This window comes from Haliaeetus leucocephalus, unplaced genomic scaffold (genome assembly GCF_000737465.1).
Source record: "Haliaeetus leucocephalus isolate CR32 unplaced genomic scaffold, Haliaeetus_leucocephalus-4.0 Scaffold13, whole genome shotgun sequence".
NCBI classification, from domain to species: domain Eukaryota; kingdom Metazoa; phylum Chordata; class Aves; order Accipitriformes; family Accipitridae; genus Haliaeetus; species Haliaeetus leucocephalus.
Window position 1 is genome coordinate 3,699,403 of NW_010972449.1, and position 15,114 is coordinate 3,714,516.

The 15,114-nt window shown below is 36.2% G+C and overlaps 1 protein-coding gene across 6 annotated transcripts in view; it reads right to left on the minus strand.

The window, feature by feature from the left end:
• The window catches only part of CABIN1 (calcineurin binding protein 1), a 124,563-nt gene that overhangs the window by 88,604 nt on the left and 20,845 nt on the right, over positions 1-15,114 (minus strand). For 4 of the 6 annotated variants that reach the window (XM_010575366.1, XM_010575391.1, XM_010575382.1 and 1 more), the window contains exons 21-27: positions 9,215-9,376; positions 7,399-7,605; positions 6,855-7,000; positions 4,652-4,913; positions 2,267-2,527; positions 1,449-1,600; positions 707-885 (exon numbers count right to left, since the gene is read on the minus strand). In XM_010575366.1, coding sequence (XP_010573668.1) covers positions 707-885; positions 1,449-1,600; positions 2,267-2,527; positions 4,652-4,913; positions 6,855-7,000; positions 7,399-7,605; positions 9,215-9,376 — 1,369 coding nt within the window. The remainder of the gene's footprint in view (positions 1-706; positions 886-1,448; positions 1,601-2,266; positions 2,528-4,651; positions 4,914-6,854; positions 7,001-7,398; positions 7,606-9,214; positions 9,377-15,114) is intronic. The other 2 variants (XM_010575400.1, XM_010575374.1) reach the window with 1 other exon arrangement.

Below are 15,114 nucleotides of genomic sequence, written 5' to 3' on the forward strand. Positions count from 1 at the left end.
TACTATATATGTATATGGCAAAATCTTCATTAACACTGTGATACTACCCTAGCTTCTGCATTTATAAGCCAATTATTTATTATATCACTTTATATTCTATAGAGATGAGCTGCTAACCAGTCATTGTAAATGATAAAGAAAAATTAAAAGATGAAGTCTACTGGACTGTCATGCAAATCACTTCGTGCTGATACACAATATATTCAAAATAGTTGCCACCTGCCTCCTTCAAAAAAGGATAATACTGTTTTGCCTTTTTAACAAATTGTCTTGTTTCAGCCACAGTTCAAATTTTCGCCTGGTCATTTCACACAGGCACTGAAACACAGTGTGCAGTTTTCTGAAGACTGAACCCACATCTTTCCTAATAACCTCAGACAGACATTTAGCTCTGGAGGGGGCGAGAGGGGGGGAAATCACTGAAAATTCAGTCAGCTACATACTCCTCCTATTGACATTCCCGTTTTGACTAAGTGACAGTTGCCAATGGTGGCAGGTGACAACTTTGAATTTTATATTTAAAGCTCTGACTGTACATTGATTCTATTTAAAGCACTGAATTTATAAAGGTAATGAGCTTCAATATTGCCCGTGTTACCACATACCCATCACCCTCCTTGAAATGAGCAGTTTGATCATTCCTGGTCAAACCCCCCATGATTAGAGCACCTCCCTGTGCTGCCAGTATTGAGAACAGGGACTGTACCGTCCGGCGTTGCCTGCTGACGGGGTTTTTTACATTTGACGTAATCGTGGTCAACTGGAGTGGCTGTGTAAGGTGGGGATGTCAGACCTGGACCAGAGGATGAGGGGAGGGAAGTCCCAGGACCCGGCACTGTTCCAGCTGAAGAGTGAGAGTCTTCATCAATCATGCAAGCTTTTTCCCTGGGAGGGGCAAGAAAAAAAATAAGTGTTAACATACTAGGGAAATGTACAAAGAACAAAAGACGACTACATGTTCTTATGACATTTCCAATACAGGAACCAAATCTTACTAACAAATTCTAAATGATGGATTTTTAAGTACAGGTTATATTCCTCCCTTGTCACTGGTCAATAGTAAAACATTCTTTATTTTGTAGTTGTTAATGAGACAAATTAAGAGGTCTAAAGTCTCTTATCCTTTAAAATAAAGGCCATTTTTGCTTTTGCATTTGTTAATAGCTGATAAAAAAAATTAATTTTATTAATAAACAGAGTGGCTTCAAAATGGATCACAAGATCAAAATTGTTCTATTTTGTTCCCTTCCCATCTACACTGTGCCAATTACTGAGATCTCAGAGTAGCATGTAATCTTACTGTTCATGATACCTGAAAACTGCAAACATCAGAATTAATTCTAATCACTTTGTTTTGTTTATATTTCATTCAGCTTCATTTTAATAGTTTATTATACAGTAGTTTATAAGTATGCTTTCAGAGGATACTTCAGGAATTTAGCACTCACTTTTCTGCAACTTTTGGGGTGTTCTTCTCCTCACCCCTGGCAAATGGTCCCTCGGAAGCTTCTTTCATGAAACTAACTAGTATCTCTGCATCTACTCCAGAGTCTGGTTTCCCCACAAGTTTCAAAATAGAAGCATGAAGTCGAAAGTATACCTAGAAAACACCGAAGTCCATTTGGTCAGCAGAGAATTCATAGCTCTGCAACCTATTACAAATAGTCTCTTCTCTGTAGAAACTGCAGGAGTTAGTAAAGACAGTAATTTGTTACCTAAACTTACCTGAATAAGACATTTCCTGCCTTTGAAAGTTGCTTGTAAATTACAAGATCTGAACACCATAAAAATTCTGCAACTGCAACCTATGGAATACAACAATGAAAGCAGACCTGGTCTCCTTGGAAGCAAGTCCTTGGGTATGTTCTAGATACAGTATTTTTACCTGACAACACAGTGAAAGCAAAGGTATTGTGGCTACTATTCCAACTCATGCATGAACTTTGACTTTCACAGGTATGCGATCCTTGTGAAACCTATCCATGTCTGATTTTGATAAAAACTGACTAATGAACTGTGTGCAGCCAAATCCAGAAGTGGAACTTCTGCCTGTCTGTCCAATACTGAGACCGTATGCATAAACTGCCTTTAAAACAAAACCAGCCTGAACAACAGGCTCCATTTTATTCTCCAAGTTAGTCCTGTAAATGTTCCCAGATGCAGAGCACCATGCACATATGCCTAATAGTATGAACTAATAATGACTGGTATTCCATTATCTGTAGAGAACAAGGTTTTCAAGCCCACGTATTTAACTTTCTTTTACCTCCAACGCTTCCATGGCAAGTTCTGGTGGATTATGGTAGTGAATCTTCTTTGGGTATCGGGCAGCCTCCTCATGCAAGTAATGACCTGCCTGTTTGTAATGAAGCAGATAGACAACAGGAGGCTGTTTCTGCTTCTCTGCAATCTTTCCCAGCATGTAGTGAATAAGCCACTCCTCTTCATCGCCATCTCCCTCACAGCGAGATGCTGACGTAAAACACAATTTGGCTGTCTCCAACATACTGTCTCGACGCTCTTCCATCTGTGATCGAACAAAGTGTTGAGAATACATGAATTCACTGTGGCTGGGATGAAAAATTTTAAAAATACACTCCTGCATATAAAGTGCATAAACAAGGTACTTCACTTAAAACACTTTCAACCTAGAAGACACAGAACATATCCAAGTGATCAGATACATCCTGATGACCCACAAAATGTGTTTAAGGATAGGTTTTTGTTTATTCCAGTAACTGCTGACACAAATAACCAGAACAAAACAGCAAGACAGAAGTGTAAGAATATGCATATAAATATAAATCTGAAAAATAACCAATATACACGTCTAGAAAAATTTTACCACTTTTTCAAAGCTGTAATTATCTTAACTTTAAAAAAAAAAATTATTTGTTTTGTTCTGCAACTGAAGTCTGCTAGAGCCACACTATGGACCACTATCATTTGTGAAGAAATGTATTTCATCTTGCTTGCAATGCATCTAATTTTGAGCTGAATATGGCAAGAATACTCTTTTTCCCCCCCCCCCCCCCCAAAGAAATTAAAACCAGCAGCACAAATTAAAGTTAACTGCCATGCATTAATGTAATTTTCTCTCTTTGAAAAAGTATTTTATAAATTTAAATTGTTGGGCTATAACAGAATCCTAAGCACTTGTTATAGTTCTTGAAGTGCAACATAGCCTTGCCTTTCCTAAATATTTTGTAAGGAGAAGAGAATAATAAAGTTTTTATGTATGAGAAACACATTCCTGAAGAGATATATCTCTGGAAGGGAGATTGTATTGTTCCAATTTATCTTTCAGTATAAAAGAGCTTTTCTTAGTAAATTATGAGTTTTTAATACATTCACTTGAAAAAAGACAGATTCAAGTAGTCCCAAATAAACATTCTGATTTAATCCACAACTTAAGATGGCTGCTCTGTATTTACCCTTTATCTGATAATAAGAAATAACTCCAGCATTATCCCTGGAATTCTTCAGCAAGTCCCTCATAGCCAAGAGGCTTGCAAGACAGTTAAGACCAAACTTTTGATAGACCGAAGGCATAAAATGTAATAACTTCATTTTCTGAGTAGTTAGTTTTGGAGCTCTTGGCCGTAATAACCCTCAGAAAGAAAAATCTATTGTTAGTTGTCATTTCAAACATACTATTTAATAAACCATTTGTTCTCCTTTAATATGCATGCTTACATTGTCTTTCTTCTTAGAGGATCAAATGCTGTGTAAGTGTCTCTGGGAAGTGCAATGCTAATACAGTTACATAGACAGCTCAGATGCAAGACCCATCACCTTGCTGTAAATACGTTCTCCTGGAAACAAAGGATGTTCGCAATACCGTTCTCTATAGTTCAAACACTAAGAGTTTTTACAAATTACAGCAGGTGCTCAGGTGCAGCACTTCTCTTTTTCATTCTGCTGCCAGTTGTGGACTACATAATATTTGTAAGTCAGAAGAGTTCAATCAGAAATAGAGTTTACTGGTCCAAAAAGACAGACAAAACATTTCCCCTAACAACTCTTATCACTGTCTGCGAGTATTTAGAATTGCTCATTTTGGCTTAGCAACAAATTTCATAATAACTCTTTTTCATCATCATCATGCATAAAGAGCTAATGAACTTTAAACAACTCTTTCTATGAAAATTCTACCAATCTCCTAATTTTGATCATTTGTTTAAGTAAATAGTCCAAAAACAGAGAAAAGGGGGAGGATGTCTTTAGATACAAGAGATGACATATGGACACAGATACCAGAGCAATTCCTGATCTTTTCACTATTTAAATATGTATACATTTCACCTTTTCCTGGAAACATTTATGACATTTACAGAAAGGAAAGGTAAATATAATCCCCCTTTCCAGAAGGTTACAATAATTTTGTGTCACCTTCAAAAGATAATTCAAAGATCAGGCTCAAACTAATTTTACACAGGAAGAAAGAAAGAAAAAAAAAACCACCCAATTTTAAATACTGCTTGACACCAGCAGCTTAGATGAATGAATATTAGAATTTCCAATATTACTAAGTAACCATACAGTCTAATATGTGGTATACAGCATGTAAATATTTAATTTAAAAAGTTACAGTGTTAGAAAAGATAATTTAAATATTTAAAATTTCATACTGCTCTCAGTTAGACCCCACCTGCTGCACAACTTCAGGGGGGAGTTCTGATTTCCACTGCTTAAGCTGTCGAGATGCAAAAGAATGTAGGGCATAGGAAATGGTGCCGTATTCTATCCACAAGGAGAGATTAGAGCTGTCAATCTCTAGGGCTCGCTTGAAGCAATTCAAGACAGGAGTAGAGTGCTTCCAGATTGGGCCATCACTTTTCAATTCATTAGAGTTCAACTTGTCCTGAATACGACTTGCTCGAGCCAGGGCCATCCCAGCCCATGAATCAAACCTATGCAAGCAAGAACATAACACATGAACAATTTCCCCCCTAAACATTACACTGAATAGCAGAGACAAGATTCATTTTGTTATATCCGCAACTTTCTCTTCCTTTCATCATACATTCTCTCAAAATAGATTTCTGCACCTCCTCCTCCCCTCATAGCAGAACAGAGGCTGTGTAGCCTAAACCATACTGATTTTATTAAAAATAGTTCCCTAATAAAGCACTGTCCCCAGTAATTGTCACACATAAAAAAGATGAAACAACAAGCTTTATTTGCCACACAAAAATAGCATATCTGTATTTCTAATGGCAGCACTCTGATTGATTTCCTTTCTCAGTAACGATGCTGTCCTGTCCAAACATTGTCACCCTTTATTTCTGTAGGCCAGCAGACAGCCAGTATGACATTTTGTATTGTTGGACTGAACTGTGAATGGTCTTTATCATCATCATTTTCCAACATAAAAATCAAGAAAACCAAAATGCATTCATGTAGGAAAATTCTGATGAACAATGAAGATTGCTTACTGAGGGGACTGTTCAGGATCTAGTCCTGTGTTTATTAGATCATTGACAACACAGTCTGAAGAGTAGTTTCCATATTCCATAATCTCACATTAACATCTGGGGTCAATGGCTCTGGAATTTTTCAATTTTACCATAATTCTAACACCAAAGGAATAATCATAATGTTCTCATATTTTTTCTTGGAATTTCTTCCTGACTTCAACTGAAAACCCATTTCTGGGTCAAGTGACCTCAATAGTCAGATTCCTGAGGGGAATGGAAGGGGAACTGTAATACAGACATTTGAAGAAGTAACATCTCCTATGACTGGGGTAAAAATACTACGCTACCACATAAAGCATCTTCTGAGCAACAAAATGTCACACATTAAAGTAAAAATGCATTCCACTGATTTATTTATGAATTTAGGTTTTAAAGTATCAAAACTACAGAAAAAGGGGGGGGGGGGGGGGGAATATTGGTAAATTCTTTATCAGACTTCAAACAAGAATTTTAGCAATCTGCTAGTCACAGTTCCCAGACTAGAAGATTCAATAAAACATTAAGCTACAGCTATTTCCTTGTAGATTTCACATGTAAAATTGCTCTGTGCCTTCACCTTCCCTTTTGTCTCTGTTATGTGACTGGATTTAGAAGTAGTTTTCTTGTCTCAAACCTATCAATCTAGAGTTTTTGTCACTGACCCTCATCTATCAACTTCAAGAAGAATTTAAATGATAGCTAACACGTAATATGCAAACCCTATATTTAATCAGTAAATTTAAAGGTATTTAATTTCATGTTAGAAGACTTATTCAAAACATGCTTTATTTTTAAGATGAGAGTGCTTAATCTTGGTGGTATTTCAGTAAGTTGTAAATTATCAATAAACAAGGTGTTTTAGTTTGAATAGCACTTAAATACTTTACTTGAGCTTGTATTCTCTGAGTAGCTGTCTAGCAGCAAGATCAATACTTTTAGAAAGAGGTCAGCCTAAACAGTTAATCCACTAAAGAATGCTGTTTGTGCTATAGCTATGCTATTAACCAGTGATATTTTTCATTCCTTGTCATGTATAAACATGCCAAAACAAAGAACAAAAGGTGTAAAAGAGAAATATGGATTCAGTCCTTGCCCTTCCCAATTATTCTTTATTTTAATTTAGCTTCCCCCTCCCCTTCCATTTTCTGGTTTTAATTTCAAAACAATCAAACACTTAACACTAGGGTTTAGGTTTTGGTTTGTAGAGATGCCTTTAATTATACAATTGACTTATGATAAGTGATCGCAGGTGGGTTTCTTAGGTTTGTATTTTTTTGGTCTTGTTGGTTTTTTTTAACTCCTAAAACCAAAATAAATATCATTTGTTGTCCACTTTTCAGTACTGAAAGAAGTGAGAAGAATGAATGATGTGCAGCAGGATCCAATAATACCAACCTGTTTGGACAAATACAAATGTCGTGCATGTAAAATTTAATGGCCTTAGACTGTTCTTTATTCTTGAAATGATAGTCTGCCAGAAGATAGTACAACTCAGTCACCACTGGTGGAGAATAGTCTGCACCATCTGGGAGAGATGGTGCCTGAAAATAAAAAAAAAGTAAAGGTTCATATTAAATAAAATGTTCATATTAAATGAGCTGCACACTTGCTTCTTCCCTGTAGTGAAAGTAGCCTTTTCATCATAGAATATGAAGGTATTGAATATGAAGACAGTGAAAGCATTCCACAGATACACAGAGCACCTACAAACACTAACGAACATCTCATACTGACTCCCTATTAATCAACATCACATCTTGCCATTCCAAAACTAAAAGCTTTGGTGGTGTCATTCTTATTTCATTTAAATGCAATTACCCGAGGAAATCCAACATCATGGAATAAATCACTCCCCCTATCTCAAAGTCAACATAAAAATAACAACAACAATTTTTACTCCCTTCAATTTTTTTTTTTTTTTTAAAGCAGTTCATTATACCTTGCTGCATGTTCCTTCAATGTAGGCAGATACAGCATCTAGGCTCAGCATAGGCTTGTCTGTTCGAGGAACAATTGTAGCAGTCTTCTTCAAAAGGTTGGCCAAATCAGCAGACACAGTGCTGGTTTTGTAACTATCAAATTCTGGAAGAGTTTTAGGCTTAAAATATTCAAACATGAACAAAGCGTCTTCCCATGTTAGATCAACCTGAAGAGGGAGGTAGATTAGACGGGGGAAAAAAATGATTTGAAATTCCAAAATTCAATAGTCTACTAATGATGAGTTTCTATGGCTTTTCTAGTTCATAAGAATATATATATTACTCTAGCAGGAAACAAACTTCCCAAGAGCAGAATGACTAAAGGCACCATTAATTTATGCTGCTCACAAATATAGCATACTGCTCACTGATTTAAAAGACTAAGGTATTGAGCTGTAACTTACTGTATGCCACTGAAAAAAAAGGTCATTCTATTTGCTTAGAAGAGTTGCTCAGAAAAGTTGTTTATAAGCAAGAGTCAATTGCAAGCATCCTGAGTGACACTGAGATCATGGGTAAGATATGGAGCAGAAAAGCTTTGCACCTTCAATTTCAAACTCAAGTAAGGAGAATAAATTAAATGGGAATCATACAAAATTCTGAGACTCAAAAATCTTCAAACTCTCTACAGAAAGGTACTTTCAGAATTTATTCCTCATTTTTCTTTCACTTTTCTTTCTTCAAAATAGTAAATAAAAAAAATAAAATAAATTTACAGTTCTCTTCTGCTAGACTAAGTTTTTCTCCTTTTATTGTTCATCTCATTCCTTACGTAAATGTTGCTTCTGTACTGAAAATGGGGAAATCACATTACTAGAAATCAATTTGTCCATCATTCCAATAAGAACTTTTTCATCCAGAATTGCCCAATGTAACAGATGGGGGGAGAGCAGGGCAGGGCGCACACAGAGGGTAATGTCCTTACCCTTCCCTTTTTCTTAGTTATTGCCATTTTCTTATTATCTTAATTTTCTAACAGGTAATTTTAAGAGACAGAATTCACAAATATTCAAGAAGTAATAACATAACCCTATTTGTGTATTTAAAAAGGCCTGTTCAAAGGAGCCAGAAAATTGTTTTGCTTGTATGAAACTGTTCTTCATCTATAACTCTCTAATCACTTGTGTTTGATAAATGCAAAAATCATCTGAGCTTTCTGAACAAAATCAATGATGTTTCAAGGCAGAGGACTGCCAACCTGCTTTTTCTGTCCCTTCTTTAATATTACAACCCTCTTCCCAAGGCACTCTGTAACTATTCTTCTCCCAAACTCAACTGAATTTTACACATTTCTCATAAAAAGCTACCAGATATTTAACACCATAGATTTCAAAATAAGCTATAATATAATTTACTTGCATAACTTTTTAAAGTGACATTTTTCACTTTCATAAACTGCAAGGTTGGCTGCTAAAGTTTTCTTCTCCCAAGCTGACCTTTTTCCTCTCTAATTTTCCTCAAACTTGAACTTCTTCTCTGTTGAAAACAGGAAAGTCATGGCTCAATAAAATCGATTTGTCAATAGTTTAAAAAGGGCAGACTACTGTGAATAAGATTATACTAGCATTTCATTTCAAATATCTGACCCTCTATATTCATAAAGGCTTCCATATTTTTTAAATTAGTTTATTTTCTACAATATGTAGAATACATAAATTTTACAAGGAAATAAAAGTAATCTTTCTCAAAAATATATTAAGGTGCATTAAAACCAAACAAGGGTGTATCTTTCATCACTCCAGGATATTCCATGACATTAAATAATATGTATCTTACCTGCTGTACTGAATGCTCTTCTAGGTACCTTGCTTTGCTTTTTTTGCTAGGGAAGCCATATAAACAATAAAAACACTGTTCCAAGGCTGTTTCCAGCTCTTCTTTGTATGGATGAGTATCTTCAGAAGTGGATGCTGCAAGTTCTTTTTGTAGTACCTGAACCTACAACACCACAAATATCAATGAAAAAGTCAATGCAATCTTCAGCTTGTAGACAAGTTGCCTACTTGTCTGAAGGCAGATGATGAAAACAACACTAAGGTACTACATGTACTTTTCCCCAATTACAACCAAACATTACCCATATTTCTGTAAACTAGTCTCACACACGAGTTTTAAATGGTACTGTAACTGCAATAAAGTGCTTTTACTTTTCTTCCTATGTTAATTCATGAACTCTTGTCTTCAATCAATGAGATTAGATACTAGCTTAATGTTTCAGACTTAAGATTATTCAAAGTTTTCCACTACACCGCAAGTTGCTTCTATGAATATAAACGCTACCGTTTGTCAACCCTGTGAATAAGGAAAAGGCACAGCAGAATTTCTGCCCTAATTCACAAACATCAATTTCCTCTGCATGGAAAAAGGGGAATGGAGAGGACTTTGCAGAAAAAGAAGGGATGGCTAACGAAAATCTGGCTAAAAGGGATATAGAATTGCATAGTATGAATAGTATTATACAGATGGCTACACACCAAGGAAAGTGGCTGGACTGATCCCAAATGACTAAACACTGTAGCAAGTTGCTATCTTTAACTTCAACATTACAAGAAAAAGTACCCAACACTAGCATATTTTGGAAGATGTTATTGCTCTAAAACATTCATTAAAGAAAACTGCAACTGAATGCCAAAAGACAAAAGGTAATTATTTGAAAACTTTCACAATGCTTCCTTAAAAAGCAAACCAAACAAGAACACATTCCAGGAAGACATTTCAAAGTCAGTAAGAACATGTTCACCAAGAATAACCTTAGTAGTGGGATTTTGCATCTTTATTTCAAAACCAAAACAAAACCCACACTTTATGACTGAGGTTTAAGAATCAATTCCAACATGTCCCACTACAAAATTTAAATTTAAATGAAATGTGTAAGTAGAAATTACATTCATAATATCTTACACATGCAACAGTAACATGTCATGTGTGTCCCCAGTATCAGAATGCACCTGTTAAGTCTAAAGAAAACTCATTTGAGGTGGTAGAAGAGAAATGCTTCTACTGTAATCATCACTTGGGATACTGAAGGGTATAGAAAAATACCAAGTTCTCCACTGTGATTTGCCTCTAAATTTTTAGGAAGCTGTATACGACCAGGAGAGTTCGATTAACTGGTAAGTAATTTCCTTTAACATTTTTCCTCTGATAGAAAGCATCAGCTTTCATTAATTCATTTTAGCAAGATCTGACCTCTCTAAATCAGCCACACCCATTCCTCAACACATTGGTTAAATTTAAGAGTCTCCTCAACAGAAATTTTGCAGTCATAAATTGAAAATGCAAAACATTCACATATTTGCAATTCATATAAAAGCTCATCACATTACTTTTAAAGTACTTCAGCTGCCTGTTTATCACCATTTATCATTTTTCAACATCTAGGATTGTAAACTCTATTTATGCATACGATGCATGCTACAAGAAGCTTCTTGTTATGATTGGCTTTCCTGACACTACAAACACTGCACATCATAAGGCAAAATTCTGTCACTCTACATGCAAGAAGCTCATTCGTAAGCGCTGAGATTAACTATAAAATGCTAATTCTCTTTTGCTTAAAAGATCCGTGCTAAGAACAAGGTACTATTAAGTCAAAACCCTGAGAAATTAAAGACAATTCTTAGAAGGCATTTCAATTAAATTTTGAGTCACAGCAGACACCTGATTTCCACTATTTTTCCTGTAAGAATCTGTGAACAATGTTTGAAATTTACCAAAAGTGTAGATAAGTAAGTTGAAAGGAAGAGGTAAGCATCACAGGATACTGTAACAAAAGCATGATATTCCTACTGCTGCAAACAAAATCACATCTAACACCGCTAACAGAATTCTCATTTGAACCGTGTTCAAAACAATCTCCTGTGTTCTTATAATTCTTGGCAGTAACCCAGGATTGTTCTTAGCAATTCAGACTTTGATTATTACTAAAGGACTTAACTACATATTATATCTTTTCTTGCACACTACCTTGAGCAGACAGTTCACCTACAGAAAGTGATCATTTAATATCAGTCTTTAAAACATACTTTTGTTTAACATTCTTGAAGCTGCCTTTCTCTTCAAATAATTCACTCCATTTTATTTTTGTCTTTCCTTACCCTTCCAACACACTCTTGTCTCTGAAAACTAAATCCTTGTGCTCAATAATACTATGTAATATTTCAGTTTAAGAAGCAGGCAATTCTGTGGCTGAAAATTGAAGATTCTGTTCAAAGTACCTGATGACATTTGCAAAGATCTAGCTGTAACTACATTCACAGCTCTCAATTATCTGTAGTTTATCCAGGTTCACAGAGCATACTATCTGAGTCCCCAGGCTGTGGATACAGGCAGACTATACAGTCACAATTTAGATTCATCACTTCGGAGCACCGCATCTAAGGGCAAGCTCGAGTCTGGAAACAGGCTATCTATTTTCATGAAGCACAGGGCCTGAGCTAATAAGCCCTCTGCACCCAAGGCAGACCCATCCAGAGACAACTCGGGTGTATCAGCATTATGTTCCTAATACCAGGGAGACAGAGGAGAGTAGGATGCAGAGATAATCTAACAGTCCTACACTAAATCAGCCTCAGTTCAAACACTGTTCATTAGCTCCAGCCCTACCAGGGTGAGCTGACTCCTGTAGAACCCCTCCGGCTCTCCGCACCATCCTTCCTAGCTGTCTAAATTACTGTCCTGGACACACTGCTGCTCATATGCAGAGGCAGATGTGGTCTGGCACTGAGCTGTGGCTAATAAGCTCCAGGGAGTGCTGAGAAGGGAAATTAAAGAGATTCCTGAGTAGCTCTATGCAGAACTCGTCATGATTTTCTCTTGACTGAAGGTAATAAACCTCAGTGAAGTCAAGCTGAATCTGTAAAGTGCCACTGAAATATCCCTGTAGAGCACTGCCCAATGAATGCCATGGTACTGTGTATCTGGGTTTTGCCAACAGCCAGGCTACCCCAGACTGTCAGTACTTTGCACAGTGAAAACCTGACTGCACTTTAGTTTCTAAGCTAAGGATAAAGCGAGGCAACAGCAACACACAGGAAATTTCTTTCCTGGTGTAACAACTAGACCTGAAGGAATAATCTTAAAAAGGTCAACAATGAATGGGTAACTCCTTTCATCTAATAATGCTACAGCATTACTGCCCAGACACCCATTTCTCGAGCAGATTAGATCTTTTAACACACCAATTTAAAAAACAGATCAAAGAACAGCCTTCACACACAGGGAAGTGAAGAACTGAAGTAATTCTTCATTCTGATCATCTTTGTTCAGTAGATGAACTCTAGATGTATATTTGAAGTTACATTTCGTTAATAACATGAAAACAATAGAATTACTATTTTTTTCAATCCGTGGTATAAAATCAAGGCACGTATAAGCAAACAAATCAAATTTATCAACAGCAGAACAGCCAAATACATCACAGCTTCAGGACCAAATCTGGGTAACACCACACAGTCTGTGGGCAATCAGTAGCATTCCACATGCATAACTGAGGACACACAATGGCCTGCAAAGCTTTACTCTTGTGACTTGGAAGAAACATATAACCAAGTTTAACTGCAAAATTCAAAATGCAGTTTTCCTGGCTGACAGTTAAATATGCTCTTTTTTACATGTTAAATAGTATTTACCTATATTGAAAATGTGCAAACTTTATGTAACACTTGACAAATTCTGTTCTGTGAAATGAGCAACTTCTTTAGAATCACTGAAACAAGATGAATATGGAATCCCACTGGGTTATTTTAGCAGCAATTTTAAAGAAGTTAACACTGCAGTTTTTCTCAGCTTGTGAATGAGGTACAGTACTATCAGACTGCTTGGTTATTCCTACTTCTCTTTCAAATCCTAGGAACAAAATAAAATACTAGTGCAAGAAGCAAAACAGAGGAGAAAACTCAGAAGAAAACAATTATTATTCTCAGCAAGTTAAGTCCACAGAACAAGGGGAATTATGACAGGAAATAAACTGTTCTCAGGTTTATTTTTAATTTTATATCAACACTCAAGTGTTCATTTCTATTACTCACCAGATTTTAGAAAACCGACTTCCAAACAGGACATAACTTTTTTATTCTAATACTTAGGTATGCTGTCATTCTTCTTACATTCACTACTCTTAATTTTTTCTTTTCTTTAACATAAGAGTTCTCACAATTAAGACTTTTGAATATCATTTTGATTACTGAACATAAATGAGCATGATTCTTGACTTCTTGTCTTTCTAAGAAATCACCCTTCAACGTATTTTTAAAAGCAAAGACTATACCCACATTCTTCCTCTTAAAGGTCACTAATACTTGAAACTTGGTCTCACAGTCTGTGGTAACAGAAAAATGTCCTTAAAAATTTAATTTTGCTTTATACAAAGTTAAAATACTTCAAGCTTCATCTGAAAGCAACAGTTACAGTATTTTTGGTTAAAAAAAAAGTCCATGTACTGAGTTCCTCAGCTTTGCTGTCAGCTATCCACATCCCTACTACCAACTATCCACATCTCTGCTGCATCCATTCTTACATTTAACATCTTTGACAACATGATAAGGTATGTCAAGGATAATCACTCCCCCCTTTCAGCACAAGTAAGACTTCTACCCAAGCTCATTCTGTATCTTGAGCTAGCAACATTTGTGTTCTGGAGAGCAATAAAACAAAAAATCAAAACCTAGGAAAAACCCTACAATGAACAAAATAAGTTATGCAATGCTTTACAAAAGCTTTGAAAAAAGTCTTCTGCATTTTTACTTCATATGAATGATTAGATCATCCTTCAAAGCACAAGACAGTTATCTTTAGCAGTATCTAAATTCTGCATATCTTCAGTGGTACTATAAATTATAATGAATTAATGATGAACTCAGCATTGTTCAACAGAAAACACCTGAAGTGGCTGCCTATGACATTAAGTATTTCCCTTTCCTCCTTCAGTCTATTATTTTAAATCCCTTTTATCCTTGTGTTATTGGACTGGGAGAAAAAAGAAAAGTAGACCTGAATATAATTGAAGCTGATGGGAGGAAAGCACATGGAAGCACATGGGAGGAAACAAAAGTTTGCATTGTCACATCATGTCTGTCTCACCTATGCATAACTGAGTAGAATTCTAATACCATCAATTATGAGTGTTAAATCTACTTAACTGCAAAATCCTTATCAAATACTGGAACTCTGAGGAAATAAAGGCACAGTACACAAGAAAACTGGTCCCTCTCAGGAAGAAGAGCTATACAACATTACTGGCAATCACTTTAACAGCATTTTTCCATTCAAGATACCTGGTACTCATTTCTGGGAAATTAACTGGCTCATTCTCCATGCTATGGTTTGGTTACTTTCTGGATCACACTCCTTGTGGGTAACCAGGGTTATCTGCTCCTACAGCAAACTCTGCTAAGCCCACTTGCTTTTTTTCCCGTCTGAAAGACTGAAGTGCACACCCACCAGAATGCACTGCTGAGATGGCACACACCTCTTGCCCAAAGTTTGCCACTTCCATCCTACCTAACTTACCTCCCGGTTGGGGGACAAAAGTCATGGTCACTGCTGGAATATTGGAGCAGGAAGCATGCTCCAGCCACACAGACAGCTCACCTTCCAGCAAGACATTTGAGAGATAAGCAGGAAAGATGGGATTTTATGGTTTGGCTGTTATTTTTCCTGACATTCCTCATGTGCGA